Source organism: Bolinopsis microptera, chromosome 8, assembly GCF_026151205.1.
Source record: "Bolinopsis microptera isolate Bmic1 chromosome 8, MBARI_Bmic_1.0, whole genome shotgun sequence".
NCBI classification, from domain to species: domain Eukaryota; kingdom Metazoa; phylum Ctenophora; class Tentaculata; order Lobata; family Bolinopsidae; genus Bolinopsis; species Bolinopsis microptera.
In genome coordinates, this window is record NC_087079.1 from 15085473 (window position 1) to 15103581 (window position 18109).

The following is an 18109-nucleotide window of genomic DNA, read 5'->3' on the forward strand; positions in this document are numbered from 1 at the left end:
AAATCAAATATATACAATACAAATCTTATCACCAAAATCTTCTCTCAAATAATGAATTTTAAAATCGAAATAAAGGCTTCAAACCAACATCATATCAGAACAGTTTTAACCAATTCCTCCAACCCTAACTCATGTTCCGTTAAATAGTGACTAGCTAAAGAATGGTGTGAACCCTCATAACTACAGTCCGAGTAAATACACGCTAAATTGACAGCCGTGCACCAGCCAACGTTGGGATGTGTGTGTAGTGCCATACTGCTCCTCAACTGGTACTGAAATAGGGTTAGGTTGTTACGATCCACTTGGTTTACTGTCTCAATTATAATCAAACCTCCATTTTAGTTGCTACTAGATGTGCGTGATCCAGTACGAGTATGAATACGCTGCATAATGCATAATTCATACTCGCAACAGTAGAATCTCAGCACTGTATATTCATAGCACTGCTAGGCACGACCGATGTCATGGTTCTTGCGCGCATGAGGCGCGCGGTTTTAACGGTTGTACTCGATCTGAAATAGACTTTTTTTACAATAAAATGTTGCTGCGCCATCCACATATGTGTTTGGTTAAAAATTTTCCCGAAGTTGTTGTAGGAAATATTAAGGATTGCCATTCCGCACGTACGTTTTTAACTTTAACATCGAGCAAGAAGTAATAATTATTGAATAAAAATTCAGTTTATAAATGGGATAATAATATCTTTAGCTACATAATTTGAAGATTGATCCATTACTGATAATTTCAATGGTATCATGAGTCATCAACTGAATCGAATAGTGTCTACTCTTTCGTGAGATAATTAAATTAAGTCAAAAAAAATCTGTGCCCATAACATCAGGTAAAGATTATAGTAATTTGACAGGGAATAAATGCATCAAATTATAAATTATCAGCTCTATCTTGTCGTACGTGTGTCAAAACTCGCCAAATCAGACAGCACAGCTGTAATTACAAGGTTTGATTATCGTTTAAGCTTTGAGAAGTTATCATCATAAAAGAGCAGTATTTTTATATCAACGTTTATTAATACACCAAAGTGACCGTTCATATATACAACGTTCTAAAGCGTTTTTTAGTCATTTATAAAACCTTCCGTTACACAGAGATTTCATATATTATTTTATGTTAGCGTAAGCATTTAAGTTTTTTGACACGAATATCCATATAAGGATAACTTAGTAAATATGCGAATAGTTAAGTTATCAAGGTTTCTTGAGTATGCATCTGTCACTTTAACCTTCACGAAACAGGTTCTCTTACTTTTGCGTAAAATTGCTGATCGAAATAAATTGTACCAAAGTAAAGGTGCATTCCGAAAATTGAATTGAAAAGTGAAAATAACCATCAAAACATAACAATTTTTTTGAAGCAAATATAAGTTCAAATTTTAGTCGTGGATTAAGATCGCATTAAATTTCAGAATTTCCACGACTTCGCTAGGATATATACACAACATCTTTACATTAAGGTACCTAACTGGATATACCCAGGATATTACTCACCTGTTTGCATTGCGCACATAGCTGACATTCCTCACAGGCAGACTGGTGTTCCTGGGAATGACACAATTCTGTAAATCTCACTCAAGTAAATCAGAGTTCAGACTATCTGATGGATCATCAGTTACAGTTTTCAAATCAGAACACTCTAATCCATGAATGTGCGGTAGAAATTGTGGATAAATTAAGTTATAAGGCCCCGGGAGAAAGCAATGAATGTTATCATCTAGCGACACCCAATATGAATTCAGTGCTAATATGATTTTGACGACCCAGGTAATCAAATTTACATATATTCAGAAAGAAGATAATCAACTCGAACGTATGTAAATGAATTATGACGGCTGATAATTTAAAGTGGAATATGGTCGGTGTATGTAGGTCCCATACCGCAAAAAATCAGAGAAAATATTTTGAGATTGGACAAGAATTCGATATAGAATTGCCAAGCTATCGCAATGCTATGACAGACATTCATTGTTCTAGAAATTTCTAAATCAGATTAAAAAGTAGAAGTACGTGCTAACCTGTAGGTCATTAAACTGGATAGTTGTATCGCAAAACTGACACCGCACCTGAAAACGTCAGATCAATGTATGAACAGCTGGTAGGGTTTGAAAAGTTTAGTTAAATTGATGACAGTCTCTAATTACCTCTGGATTGTATAGTAGTAGTAGTAAAGCTTCAACATGCTAGGTAATCAAAATTATACATTTTTTTGACACATCAAATTCTCCTAATAGTAAACAGAAAATTAGTAGAGTTTTTCCCATAGCGTTCCTTTCACAAATGTACTCACTTTAACATTTAAAGATCTCTTCAGATCGCTAAACCTGGAATTTATCTACTCTTGACGGCCGATAACATAACATATAACACATTTACAAAATAATACCCGCAGCGTTCTTTCACACATTCCTTAGAATATTGTCTTGACTGAACGCTAGTAAATGTGACAAGTGACATCTCGACGAGAATCCTTTGAAAAGTAAAAAGTGTATGCATTATGCAATCGTGTACCTACTAGTAAAACAATCTAAAGTATCTATTGCTTGATTACTCTCTTTTAATACCGTACCAATCCCATTCATGCAAGTCTCCGTATTTCTTATTATATCACGTTATCAATCAAAACATAGGTTAATAAAACAAAATTTAATTTTCATAGTCAGTCAAAAGAATATTTAGTGATATGGTTTTATGAGAAATAAACATAATTCATGTTTTCAAAATATGGGATGTGAGGAGTGGTTCACTGGAGCATGACCGTTCGGAAGACTTGGGGTAACCTAAACCCAGTTGTTGTGTCTTGTGTCTGAATGTTTAGTGTTGTGTACCTTACCTGGGGATCCCAGGCTATTATGTTCATAAACATAATAGAGATTCGGCGAAATGACAGGCTGAGCGCCGCCCAGTAACGTGTACCACAACCTGTCAACTTAAGGTCATTGTCAATTTTGCTTTGCCCATTTTGCTTACTTTTTGATTTAAATTTTTGAGCAGGTTGATAAAGAGCAATTTAATCCTTTCTGATATCATTTTCATCTGAAGATTCCGAATTTTCTGAATTCTTTGGAATGAAGTTTCTATCTCATGTGGAGCAAAAGTTATGACCTGGTTTTCGATGTGGAGCAAAAAAGTGTGGAGCACCCCGATAAAATCTATGCTTTTTGACTATTTTGATCGCCATTTAACAAATAGATCCTGGACGTTAATTGCAAAATATTTTCACTGCCAAATCATAAAATGGACCTCAGCCAGTGTGGAGCAGTCGAAATATCCTCATATTTTTCGTCTCAACCAGGGGTAAACATTACAGTAGAATCTCCGTCTTTTCACAAAATCTTAGTTTAAAGGAATACGCACCAGATAACATTATCAATAATGGTACACCTTGCTCAACCGATGCGGAGCACGAAACTATTATAGCTTAGTTGGGAATACTGATTGGGAAGAAACTGAGTTTTGAAAGTGAGTGTGATTAAAAACGATAAATACATCTAATCAGGCCATAAAAATATCATTTTTTCTTGTGATTATGTTCAGACCCCCTGACTCTATTCTTTGGAACTGCTGATAAACCTAGTAATGCTCAACCATGTGGAGCAGAGGACTTTTACTGCATAACATGACTCCTCATCGGCTGATATGACTTCGATGAGAAATTAGAATGAGTATTTTAGCTTTTACATTAAATTACTAGCAGAACAGATTGAAAAATTGTATTTAATAGGCTCAACCAGAGAGGAGCAGAATGGAATGATAAATTGATAACACAACTATTTGTAAGGATCAGTATTGTTATATTAGGATAAAGGAGGAATGATATCATCAATACTTAAGAAGCTGTTGATGTATGTAGTACTGTGTCCTTTAAAGAGAAATATGCCACCATAGAAAAAGACAATATGCTCAACCGTGAGGAGCAACAGGCTTTTCTACGGTAAAAAGAGTCTCCATGATGGTCGATCTGTAGCCAATTTGTACGTAATGCAATTTAAAGTTTACTGATATACTTTAAATACTTTTCTTACCATGATTGGGCCATGATTTATGTTCCAGAACTGTTCAGCCAGAGTGGAACAGAGCTAGAAATGACATGTCATGTACGGGATTCCTCAACTGCCTAACATTTGATGAAGATCTCTCTTGCATGCGGCTGTAGAATGAAGTAGTGAGCTTCGAAAATCTAATACAACAGAAATTATCTCTGCTCCACACAGGTTGAGCACTGAATAGTTCCCGTGAAGTAAGTTTATTGACCACCAATATTATAACATATTTTCTCTAGAATGAATAAAAATAATATCCCATGAAGCACTTAAAAGTTGTCTCGATTGATCAAAAGGAAGACCTCTTTTTGCTCCACATGGTTGAGATAGGCTGTTCTCGACTAAAGAGTCTGCATCAACGGTGAAAATATAGATACAGGAGTCAAGATGTAAATCACAGAAGTCACTTTATCTCAACCCAGAAAGAATTTAAAAGTTGGCAAATTTTTAACCATTTTGGGCTCCACAGGGTTGAGAGAAGTGTACTGAATATAAATATCCGTTTCAGTACTCAAAATAGAGTTAGTAAGAGTTACCAAGCTAAAAAAATCTTACAGATCTATAATACTAAACAAAAGCATTATGAAAAGCTAATAAATTAAAAATTTACAAATTTCTACATTGCCAAAACCTCGCTCCACGTCGGTTGAGACATGGTGTGTTATCGCAAATAGTCAAAAACTCTTGAGAGGGGTTTCAGCTAAAAAGTTCATAGAGGTTCAACCAAAAACTTGACTGTTTAGCGTATGATTTTTGGTCTTGAAAATTGCCTAACTTTCAAGCTACTGCTCCACACAGGCTGAGCATTAAAAGTTGTCTCAACCGGGGCTTTCTGTGTAGATGGGACCTTTTTCTGAGAGGCTCAACCTGTTTTGACTGCCTGATTCAGTTACCAACGAGATTGCACAAATTTTTAAAATGTCACTTTGAAGCACTGATATGCTCCACATTGGCTGAGTAACACATATAGATTACATGTTAAAGTGTCCAGTGAACATTTGTTTCCATCTGGGTGAAATATTAACAAAGGGTGAACACCAGGCGGCATGCTAGCTCACTAAATAGCTCAACCGGTCAAATTGTACCAATTTTGGCAGTCAAATTTGGGCAAAGCAAACTTTACAATGACCTTAAACAATTTACCCGTACGTGATTATGAGGATTACAAACGTTCAACGTTCCAACTCACAATATAATGCTGACACCCAGACTCGTGGTCAGTAATGGTAGATCTCTTGCACTTTTGGGAACAATCTTTGTGTTTACACCGCACTAGTACTTCTTCACAGTGTTCTGCATGTGCCTGAAGAGAAGTAACATAAAGTAACATAAAGTAACGTAACGTAAGTAATATGATACATAGTTAAAATTTGTTACAAGAGGAAATACCAAATCTACTAATATAGTCTCGTAAAGGTTCTTTGTTCTTCCTAAGTTAATTTACAGTAGATTACATTGTTGGAAAAGAAGAAACACACTTATCATTTATCAGAAATATCAGTAATATAATGATAATAGATTTATGGTATTTTAGCCATCTCTACTCAGCTATACAATTCTGATCCCAACAGCAATGACTTAATTTTGATCCTATAATGCATCGGGCACACGTTACAAAGTATAATATAATAAAAAGGAATAGAACAGGTTATATTACTAACTTTCTATGGTTTATGGTCCCAACTGGCTCCCTAATGTCTGCCCGGTTATGGTCAAATTTCTCTTAGATTTGTGCCATGACGCTGTAATGTTGATATGCAGATATTACAACTAAGAGCTCATGTATAGAGATGACGACAATGAATTTTCAAAAACTTACAATTTAAAGCGTGCTCAGGATTCTCAGAAAACATAGGGTATCATGCCTTATATATAATATCAATATTATTATGGAGTATGAGGCAATGAGAATGGCGCATATCACGTAGCTGCAGCCATGTTATTGCTCAATTACAAATCTGTGCTTGCTATCCTGTCAATAAAAAGTAAAGTTTTAATAATCAATCCTGTATTCACACCATATATCTTCCTTTTTTGTTCAACCTCCAAATAGAAAAACTTTAAATGTTCAGTTAAACTTAACCGGATAGAATGTTCAGTAGCAACTGTTAGTCCAATAAAAGTGGTTTCTTCCCAACCATTCCAAACACAGCTCAACAGCTGATAATTATCTAGGAAACGGCTGGTGGAGCTGTAAGTGTATACATTATATACATTGTATACATTGCTTTACATGTACTTTACGTGTACTCTACGTGTGCTATAAGTGTACTTTACGTTTACTACCTGCATTATATACATTATATGCACTACCAGTTACCACCTGCACTGTGTTCACGTCAGTATTACATGCATTGTGTACATTGTAAATAAATTATTTATTTATTATATTATATCTACTAGCTGCATCGTGTACACTGTACATGTATTGTAGGTTAGTTCAATGCTTGGTCAAAATGTTGGAGTTTCAGAGAAAACTGCCTTTTAAGTTCATGAAAGTGTAAAGAATGATATTATCCCAAGATTAATGCTTATCTTCCTTTCTTAACGCTTGTAAAGGGTGCCATGAACCTACAGGCCACTAAAAATGATGTTATAAATAGTTATGTTATTCCAATACAGCAATATTATTAATATTATAATATATAATACAACAGATCACCTTTCGTTAACTGAGGGTACCTCCCAATATCCAATATCCATTCATTTATCTATTTTAATAAGCTGTACAGAATTTAACATAATCATTGTCTGATGTTTAAACAGATATGTTATACTACTGAAATGCAGTAAAATGGTGGAAGTTTGAACCCTGGTAAGTGCCTCTTTCTTGCTGTGTGAAAATAACACCAAACTACTTGGGTCCCCCCCCCCCCCCCCCCCCTAGTATCAAACATTTCCTCCTGCTTTTTCCGTCAAATGCAACCCATAATACTCTGTCAGGTAAACTTCATTTCCAGCTTCCCTCCATTTTCCAGCTTTCCAACAGTGACTTCCGAATGTCAACAGATCCTTATCTGTATTAAGATCTACCAGAAATCTAGACACGACACTAAACAAAGATGTGGTTTGATTAAATTGGGTATTAATGTAATGTATTGTACGGTATAACCCGACTAGACATTATCCCTAATGTTGTGTATAATATTATATACTTGAAATAAAACCATCTACATCTGTATTTACTATTTAGGCATATCAATTTACGATTAGTTATTCTTCTAAGTTTTATTGGAAAGCGCCGCTGGTAAGCCAGAAACTTTAATAACTTTAGCGACCTGAATAACCTAAAAACTACTGTATGTGGCCCAATCTTGATGAAAGTAGGTTGCACGAGCTCATACCTTACCGCAAAATCCAATCAATCGTTTTCTGGTACGAGACATACCTTGAGCATATTAAAATATCCCAAAGCTGAAATTGTATATGGCATATACGCTTGGTTTGATTTAGAGTCGAGCTTAAATCGTTACTTTAGAATTAAGATGGAGAAATTACAGTAGCATGCACGAGGAAATAACCTAATGTTACAGCAGGTTGCAGGGACACCTGCAAGATAGCCCATATAAGGCACAAAGAGTTTCTCTGTCTAATTACAGGTCATTTTAATCTATTATTAGGAGACGGGAGCACACGAAAATAGTAATGCTGGTAGTCAATAACTAAACTGTGGTTATTGTAAGAAGTATACAAAATATGGTACAGAATATCTGTCTTTGGTAAACTTTTTATTTTTGGATTTGTGAATGGAATGTGCTGTGCAGTATTAACTATTAATCTGAGTTGGTAATATGAGAATATTATGAGAAATCAACATTTTTTAGGGTACCCACTATGTTATTCCTTATTTATTCCTTGTTCACTGTACTGTCTTATGATCATTTAGACATCGTAACTGTCTGTAGATGTAAAAGATGTCAAAGTTTAGCTGAGGTATTGCGTCCTCAAACAATAGCGTAGGACTAGTAATAATTAGTAATAATTAGTAATAATTAGTGGAGGACTAGTAATAATTAGTAATAATTAGTGCAGGACTAGAAATAATTAGTGCAGGACTAGTAATAATTATAATAATTAGTAATAATTATTTATTCACGCTGCGAAATCCTCAGAAAAGACGAATAACTATTCATTGGAACCCACAAATTACGAGACAGTTTCGTTCGGTAAATTCGCAATCGATTATTCATTAGTTGATAGACTATCGCTAACTCTATTTCTGTTAAATGATTACACATATTTTTATCAGATCTATCATTTCTGATTTTTATTTTATTCGATTGCTCCTTAGCAGGACACAGCAAGATTGGAGTACACTACCGTTCTATCAGAAGCAAATATATGTGAGATTTGCATGAAATGGTAAAATTATTCAATAAGTAGATTCCACCGAACTCCAGAATAGTCTCTTCAATTGCCATAAATACCTTAATTACCATAATTTCCATAAATAATACCATGGTGATTTGAAAGATTTGTAATCCCTGGAAGCAGCTTGAATCTTGACTCCAGAATATCATAAACTAGAAACCCGCCGTTAGTCGAAAGCTTTGTTCGAGGAAGTTTTAAGCATCAGTTATGTTTTAATTTCTCTTCATCATATAGCCCCAAAACAATACTTTTTACCGCATCAAAAAGTTTCAATCACAACCAAAGTTATAAATATATATAGGTATATAGCGTCATGAGGGTAAATGTGAGCTAGTTGTGAAATTCTGACGTAGCTTACAGCATAACACCGCGCGTTGAAATCCGCTGTAGTCGAAAATTTTATTAAATGACACTATAGGACGCTTTGTTCGAGGAAATTTTAAAAATCAGTTATGTTTTAATTTCTCTTCATCATACAGCTCTGTTATACAGTAGACATAATGGAATTTATTTAACAATGGCGACAGCGTTGTTAGTATTCGGATTCCCAAAACGATACTTTTTACCGCATCAAAAAATACCAATCACAACCAAAGTTATGAATATAAGTCATAGCGTGAGCGTATATGTGAGCTAGTTTTGAAATTATGACGTAGCATACAGCATAACAACGCGCGTAGTTAAGATGTTTTTGCTCGCGCACGTGCATTTTAACGTTGCTACGCAACAGCGCAGTAAACCTTTGCTAAAATAACGACATTATTCTAACGGTTATTTTACCTCACTTCCGACGTTAATTATAAAAAATCTAAAGCCTAAATCAAAATTCTAAGAATGCTATAGCCTATTCCTATCCTTTTTCTACAACCCTGCTAAAAATGGCGAGGTTTCAACTCCATTTGCGAGCTGGGTTTGATTTCACCAGAGGGTCATTTTGAGGTCGATTTTCGGTGTTTTTTCTTCTATGTCCCCGTTGCCGGGGAAATTTCGTCAAGTTTAAATTATAATATAGATAATAAAGGCGGAATTTTCTTGTAATGATAATAGTAATCAATATTCATTGATACCACCTAGTATTTGCGGTTGATATTCGATTTCGTTAATAATAGACTATTATTCGACTGGAGAGTACTAAGGGGGATTAATGAATTATTAATCCTATTCTATTTGCGTGTAATATCATACAGGTGCACACCGCCAGGTTATTTATAGCAGGATGGAATAACTCAGTTCCGTAATAACTCAGTTCCGTAATAACTCAGTTCTATAATATTCACGGCAAATATATCCACTCCCCGTTTTTATTCCGTCAAGGATAAGTACATTTTCTTACGACTCCCAACTTTATTATAAGTTCCTACCAAGCATGCCAGACAATATAGTCACGTGACATACCACGTGACTATGTGTATGTGACTAGGCTCATTTATATGACACATAATCAGCAACCACTTCCTCACGAAGTTTAACGCAGTTGCCACTACCTGACTAGTGACTACCCAATATTAACTTAACTTTATTACGAGTAAAGAAGTTGCCATTATCAAAATTACGCTATCATAACTCATGTATAAGTTATATATCATTAGCTATAACTTATAAGTAAAGTTACTTTATTAGTAAATCAATTAATTAAGTAAAGTTACTTTATTATAAGTTACTTTATTATAAGTTACTTTATTATAAGTTACTTTATAAGTAAATTAACCTGACGAAAGTCGTAGAAATCTCCGGTCCAGGAGCACAGAGTACACTCCACTTTAATAGTCTTTATGTGTTTGGAGACAAAGCTGTTAGGGGTGAATACTTCTGTTACTGGGGCGGCTTTACACTGTGGACAACATGATCTGAAATTATGGGGTCAGTTGGGTATTGGATCAAACATCAGGGACACTAGGTAGGGACACTGGGTAGGGACACTGGGTAGAGACACTGGGTAGGGACACTGGGTAGGGACACTGGGTAGGGACACTGGGTAGGGAGTTACAGGGACACTGGGTAGGGACACTGGGTAGGGACACTGGGTAGGGACACTGGGTAGGGACACTGGGTAGGGACACTGGGTAGGGACACTGGGTAGGGACACTGGGTAGGGACACTGGGTAGGGAAACTGGGTAGAGACACTGGGTAGGGAAACTGGGTAGGGACACTGGGTAGGGACACTGAGTAGAGACACTGGGTAGGGACACTGGGTAGGGAGTTACAGGGACACTGGGTAGGGAAACTGGGTAGGGACACTGGGTAGGGACACTGGGTAGGGACACTGGGTAGAGACACTGGGTAGGGACACTGGGTAGGGAAACTGGGTAGAGACACTGGGTAGGGAAACTGGGTAGAGACACTGGGTAGGGACACTGGGTAGGGACACTGGGTAGGGACACTGGGTAGAGACACTGGGTAGGGACACTGGGTAGGGAAACTGGGTAGGGACACTGGGTAGGGAGTTACAGGGACACTGGGTAGGGACACTGGGTAGGGACACTGGGTAGGGACACTGGGTAGGGACACTGGGTAGGGACACTGGGTAGGGACACTGGGTAGGGACACTGGGTAGGGACACTGGGTAGGGACACTGGGTAGGGAAACTGGGTAGAGACACTGGGTAGGGAAACTGGGTAGGGACACTGGGTAGGGACACTGAGTAGAGACACTGGGTAGGGACACTGGGTAGGGAGTTACAGGGACACTGGGTAGGGAAACTGGGTAGGGACACTGGGTAGGGAAACTGGGTAGAGACACTGGGTAGGGACACTGGGTAGGGACACTGGGTAGGGACACTGGGTAGGGACACTGGGTAGGGACACTGGGTAGGAATCTGGGTAGGGACACTGGGTAGGGACACTGGGTAGGGAGTTACAGGGACACTGGGTAGGGAAACTGGGTAGGGACACTGGGTAGGGACACTGGGTAGGGACACTGGGTAGAGACACTGGGTAGGGACACTGGGTAGGGAAACTGGGTAGAGACACTGGGTAGGGAAACTGGGTAGAGACACTGGGTAGGGACACTGGGTAGGGACACTGGGTAGGGACACTGGGTAGAGACACTGGGTAGGGACACTGGGTAGGGAAACTGGGTAGGGACACTGGGTAGGGAGTTACAGGGACACTGGGTAGGGACACTGGGTAGGGACACTGGGTAGGGACACTGGGTAGGGACACTGGGTAGGGACACTGGGTAGGGACACTGGGTAGGGACACTGGGTAGGGACACTGGGTAGGGACACTGGGTAGGGAAACTGGGTAGAGACACTGGGTAGGGAAACTGGGTAGGGACACTGGGTAGGGACACTGAGTAGAGACACTGGGTAGGGACACTGGGTAGGGAGTTACAGGGACACTGGGTAGGGAAACTGGGTAGGGACACTGGGTAGGGAAACTGGGTAGAGACACTGGGTAGGGACACTGGGTAGGGACACTGGGTAGGGACACTGGGTAGGGACACTGGGTAGGGACACTGGGTAGGAATCTGGGTAGGGACACTGGGTAGGGACACTGGGTAGGAAAACTGGGTAGGAAAACTGGGTAGGGAAACTGGGTAGAGACACTGGGTAGGGACACTGGGTAGGGAGTTACAGGGACACTGGGTAGGGAAACTGGGTAGGGACACTGGGTAGGGAAACTGGGTAGAGACACTGGGTAGGGACACTGTGTAGGGACACTGGGTAGGGACACTGGGTAGAGACACTGGGTAGAGAGTTACAGGGACACTGGGTAGGGAAACTGGGTAGGGACACTGGGTAGGGAAACTGGGTAGAGACACTGGGTAGGGACACTGGGTAGGGACACTGGGTAGGGACACTGGGTAGAGACACTGGGTAGGGACACTGGGTAGGGACACTGGGTAGGGACACTGGGTAGGGACACTGGTTAGGGACGAGGTCACTGGTTAGGGACACTAGGGACAGGGACACTGGGTAGGGACACGGATTATGATATATTCCGTAAAATTAGTAACGTCTCTGGACTGTTGCAAATTAATTTGTCGCTCATGCCGCGTTACTAGATTAATAAATAAGTTGTGTAGTGTGTACTGGATTTTATTTATTGTGGTGGTATTGCCACCATCATGTTAGCTGAGATTTTGTTTGGTCATGACTCATGCTTCCCAGCTTCCTCGCTGTAGACTCTACACTGGATTGATCAAATCCAGACAATTTGTGGTTTATAACCAGCCTCAGCCTGTTTTCTTGAGAATCTGGTGAATTGCGGTGGAGCACAGAGTACACTCCACTTATGGTGGAGAATGGGAGGGAAATCTGGTCGGATAGCTGTCCTCTTCTAGCCGACTCACTGACACACTGACTCACTGACACACTGACTCACTGACACACTGACTCACTGACTCACTGACTCACTGACTCACTGACTCACTGACTCACTGACTCACTGACTCACTGACTCACTGACTCACTGACTCACTGACTCACTGACACAGCCACTCCGAAAAGAGGTGAACACGTGTTTCAGATGTTACTTCTTCAACTATTCAAACAAATAAATGAATTTTAATTGCTAGCCGAATTGGAAATAAATGTTTTCCTTAAAAAATGTTAGTTCGGCGATCAGCAGACAAGAGTTCAGTTCAGTTCGGTTAGGATAAATCTGAATACTATTGTCACGTGACAACGATTAAATTATCAGCATCCAGCTCTGACAAGAATAAACGTCACGTGTCAAAACAAATACTGTTCACCACTCCACCAGAGTACACATCTATTGAACACTAACTCCCGGCACTCCGTTTCATGGTATGAACCAAAATTAAAGAATACATTTCCAACGGTATCGGCTATCTAATTCACCATTGTAACTGCGTTATGTATACATAATTTATTACACATTAGTGATTACTTTTATACATCTGTTATTACTAATTCATTATACAAGGTGGCCCAGAAGTAACTGCCCACACGCAACCCTTCAATAACTCACGTAATTCTTCTTAAAATTGCGCAGAAATTTCAGATATTATACAGATGTTATAGATATGGGTCAAACTTAGATTTCCTGAAAATTTCGTCAAATTTAATTAATTACAGTGGGTGTGGCACGCCAATCCCTCTTTATAACTATGTACATTACATGTGGAAATCGGGTTTTACTTTATTTTTTCCAGAAATAATAGGAAACCTCTTCGCTACCTATTCCTTATTATTCCGTTTTATCATGTTGACAAGAAAGATCGGATTTCTCTCCGGTAGTTGATTCCGTTGATATTTGTGTATAAATAATAAATATTCGTGTGACGTGTACTCTGCAGATTTGTATTCTAGTTACATTAATTTTAAAGTTAACAATGCTCAACAGTTAGATGTTATATGGTTTTTTGCTTTTTTTAATGTAGTGTTTAAATCATTATACAATATACACTCTATTACATAAGATGATGTGAAAGTTAATTTTGTACTCAAATTCAGCTCAAAAAATGAATTGCGAAATCATACGTACGTGATGTTTTAACAATAAACAAAAGTAACGATACTTGATATGACTAAACGGTATAAACATCGCAGATTGAGATATGCGACACCCACTGTAACGAATATTTCGTTCTTTTGATATCATACAGTAAGTTTGATTTAAACTGTCAATATAATATTTACCTTTACATATACAGGTAAATATTATATTGACGCACTATATTAAACTTACAATATGAGATCAAAAGCACTAAATGGTACTTAAAGTGACATGAGCAAAATCTGCCTTCCCGTTTTGGGATGGTTTTGAAAATTCATGTGATTTTCCTCTAAGATTTAAGTTTTAATGTTTTGCAGAAAATTGATTTTCTGATGATTTTCAGATATTATACAGATGTTATAGATATGGGTCAAACTTAGATTTCCTAAAAATTTCGTCAAATTTAATTAATTACAGTGGGTGTGGCACGCCAATCCCTCTTTATAACTATGTACATTACATGTGGAAATCGGGTTTTACTTTATTTTTTCCAGAAATAATAGGAAACCTCTTCGCTACCTATTCCTTATTATTCCGTTTTATCATGTTGACAAGAAAGATCGGATTTCTCTCCGGTAGTTGATTCCGTTGATATTTGTGTATAAATAATAAATATTCGTGTGACGTGTACTCTGCAGATTTGTATTCTAGTTACATTAATTTTAAAGTTAACAATGCTCAACAGTTAGATGTTATATGGTTTTTTGCTTTTTTTAATGTAGTGTTTAAATCATTATACAATATACACTCTATTACATAAGATGATGTGAAAGTTAATTTTGTACTCAAATTCAGCTCAAAAAATGAATTGCGAAATCATACGTACGTGATGTTTTAACAATAAACAAAAGTAACGATACTTGATATGACTAAACGGTATAAACATCGCAGATTGAGATATGCGACACCCACTGTAACGAATATTTCGTTCTTTTGATATCATACAGTAAGTTTGATTTAAACTGTCAATATAATATTTACCTTTACATATACAGGTAAATATTATATTGACGCACTATATTAAACTTACAATATGAGATCAAAAGCACTAAATGGTACTTAAAGTGACATGAGCAAAATCTGCCTTCCCGTTTTGGGATGGTTTTGAAAATTCATGTGATTTTCGGTTTTCCCCTAAGATTTAAGTTTTGACGTTTTGCAGAAAATTGATTTTCTGATGATTTGAGTGTAAGGGATAGCAAAAATTGGGGTAATGAGTTTGTGGTCACCTTCTGGAGATGGTTAGCACGGGTGTACGACAAATTTAGTCGGGTGTATCAAAATTTCACTTATTCCTCAAATATTTGAAGTACAGCTTATGAAATAGTACACCGAATGAGTTATAATTTTGTTACTTAACTTGACATATCCATCTTTAATGCCGCGCTCAAGTACTCAAGCACTCAAACAATTTAAAAACCTTAAGTCGACAATTTGAAGGTGCAAAAAGTGTCACTTTCCCAGGTGCTTTTTTTCCATATTGTGCGTGATTTTACAAAACCTTGGTGTTCTTGTATCCTAGCAACCAATTAAATGATTAAGTTTCACTGGGTAATCAATCTGTACAGTGTTCACCGATTATCTAAATAAAATCTAATTTTCAACAGACCAGTAATTTTCAGTGGTTAAAGTTTCCGTTTTCAAACACAGTTATATAAAAGATAATATATCATTTTCTCTTTCTTAAATTACAAAACATCATTATCAAAACGTGATCACTGATTCAATATTTTATGTTGAAATAATTGCACTCCTGACTGTCAGGAGTGCTGACAGTCTACCTAAAGCTCCCAGTCTGGGCAGCATGGTCTACACCACGTGACAACACCACGTGACAACAGCACAACAAGTGATCACGTGATAATAAGTAAGTCAGCAGCCTCGACACTGCCAGTCAAACTAAATCACACTACTTACAGCTCTCTCCATATCTTGTATTACAACTTCAGTCTAACAAATTCTTAGTTCAAACCAGTTATCTGTTTGGTTTCCTGTTACTCCCCAAACACTTCCCTCTCAAACTTTCCTCTCAAGTTCTTCTTCTCAAGTTCTTCCTCTCAAGTTCTTCTTCAGCCATCCGATGTCAGGTCGTGGAGGACTAAACAGAGCATACGAGGATAGCACTCCCGTAAGACAGGGCTCCATGATGGAGTTAGCTCAGCTAGAGGGGCAGCTACACACCCATATAAAGAAGGAGGTGGAGACTGCACTTCAGAGAGAGGTTGGTTTATTTGATATAGTCAGGTGTTGGTATTTATTTATATTTATGAGTCAAGTCGTGTAGTGGTGGTTAGCTGAGGAGAAAACTTCCCATATTTTCATACTACCTGAGTAGTTAGTATTCCTCTTTTCCTTGATAGATCGCACTGATCTCAAGAAGTCCTCACGAGGTTTGGTCGGTTTAAACTTTAATCTTCACAGAAAAGTATTGCAGGGTTGCAAAGCAGTAGTGAACGTTATGAACGACCAAAGCCGATCACGTGTAAGCTGTGAGCTGCTAAAGAAGAACAGGGCGGGCGAGGAGAAGTTTCTAGAATCAGGATGGTGTGATTCTGAACTGGAAGCTGAGCATAAGGTGTTTCGAGAAGCAGCCAAGTTTTACAACCTTGTGGACGATCAGGCGAGTGTTAGATTGTTCGGGAACAAATCCTACAGACATATTCCTCGCTGCTTCTTATCAGTATTAAATTGGTGTAAATTAGGTTTTGTTTTGAATCAAGTAACAGCACACGACATTGTAATTACTCAGTAATTGCTAGTTGGGATTCAGGAACACCAGGTTTTTATCAACATTTTACATATTCGGCTCACCAAGTTGTTGCGAATATAAAACCGTGCGAACATAATACTGCAATGTATACTGCAATAATAATATTGCGAACTAATGAAACTTGCAGGATGTTCTAAAGACAAGAACCTGGTGCACAGGTGTCCTAAACACCCTCCTCAGCAAGTATTTCAAGGAGAAACCACCTCTAGTGGCTGCTCTACAAAATGACCCTCAGAATCCCAATGTGGGATACTTTTGTGAGGTGTGCTATAAGATACATATTAAATGGTTTGATCAAACTTAAATGAGAATATTTCTGTAATTTCAAACTTTTGATAAATAAATTAAAAATTACTTTGCTGGCCGTTGCTAGGTATCCAATTCTCCAATACCATAATTTGCAGTTTTTCCATGAAAGCCTGGCGAATGATTACGGGGAGGAAGACTTTCCGAGAGTCCGAGGTAACACCTTTAAAAGGAAGAAAGATGCTTCTCACGACGCAGCACTTCAAGCGCTCAAGACCTGGAAATACACAAATGCATTGGCAAGTTCCCATACAGAGGAAAGCTCGAGTGATCAGTCTAGTTCAGATTCTGAGGGAACTTCGAGCAGCAGCGAGTTTTAAGATTCATGCTGGTTGCTCCAGTATAATCAGTATAATGTTGACATGAATGAGATTGAGTTTGACTAAAGCACACTGTTTGAGTCTCCAACTTCTTTTGTGTGTCTATTAAAGAATTATTTTAAGGTTTCTTCACTTCAAGGGCATAATATTTTGGGCATATTGTTTTGGGCTTAGTCTGATATAAGTTTTATTTTATATTTAATTCTGAATCCAAAAAGTGTATTCAACTGAAATAACAACAGCCTGAAAAACTTACACTGACGGAAGACAATCATTGCAGAGAAGAATAGAACACTTGAAACAGGTCATGACCACCAGCTGGAGTTCTGAACACACCAGACATTCGTAATCAGTACTCTCTCCTAATGCTTCATAGTGTGTCATACCTGAGTCATAATGAGCTTAATTGGATGCATTAAAATCACATTTACAAATCGAAAATAAAATTTCATCAATTATAGAAGAGATATCTGTTACTGCAATTAATGATAGTTCGGCCAGTTGGTAATCTAGCTAGGCATACTTGGGGCACAAAGTTTAAATTCCCGGGCACATTTAGGGCACAGTCGGGGCAAAAAGTTACTTGGGGCACACTTGGGGCATACTCGGGGCAAAAACAGCTGAGGCACACTTGGGGCACAGTCGAGGCAAAAAATGACTTGAAGCACAGTTTAGGAAAACTAAACACACTTGGGGCACAGTTGAGGCACAGCTGGGGTGAAAAGTTACTTGTGCACACTTGAGGCACATTCGTGGCACAATCGGGGCAAGTTGTGGTACAAGAGGATAAAATAAGATTAATTCAATAAATCTTCTCATAATTAA

The 18109-nt window shown here is 38.1% G+C and overlaps 1 protein-coding gene across 1 annotated transcript; it reads right to left on the reverse strand.

The window, feature by feature from the left end:
• Positions 1 to 3: 3 nt before the first annotated feature.
• Positions 4 to 17666, reverse strand: LOC134819193 (TNF receptor-associated factor family protein DDB_G0277243-like). Its single transcript, XM_063828992.1, has 6 exons — positions 17541 to 17666; positions 10134 to 10272; positions 5244 to 5357; positions 2030 to 2077; positions 1506 to 1556; positions 4 to 272 (listed from the first exon to the last, which is right to left on the reverse strand). The coding sequence occupies exons 1-6, from the start codon at positions 17591 to 17593 to the stop codon at positions 90 to 92; spliced, it is 588 nt and encodes a 195-aa protein (XP_063685062.1). The 5' UTR covers positions 17594 to 17666; the 3' UTR covers positions 4 to 89.
• Between the last annotated feature and the right edge of the window lie 443 nt (positions 17667 to 18109).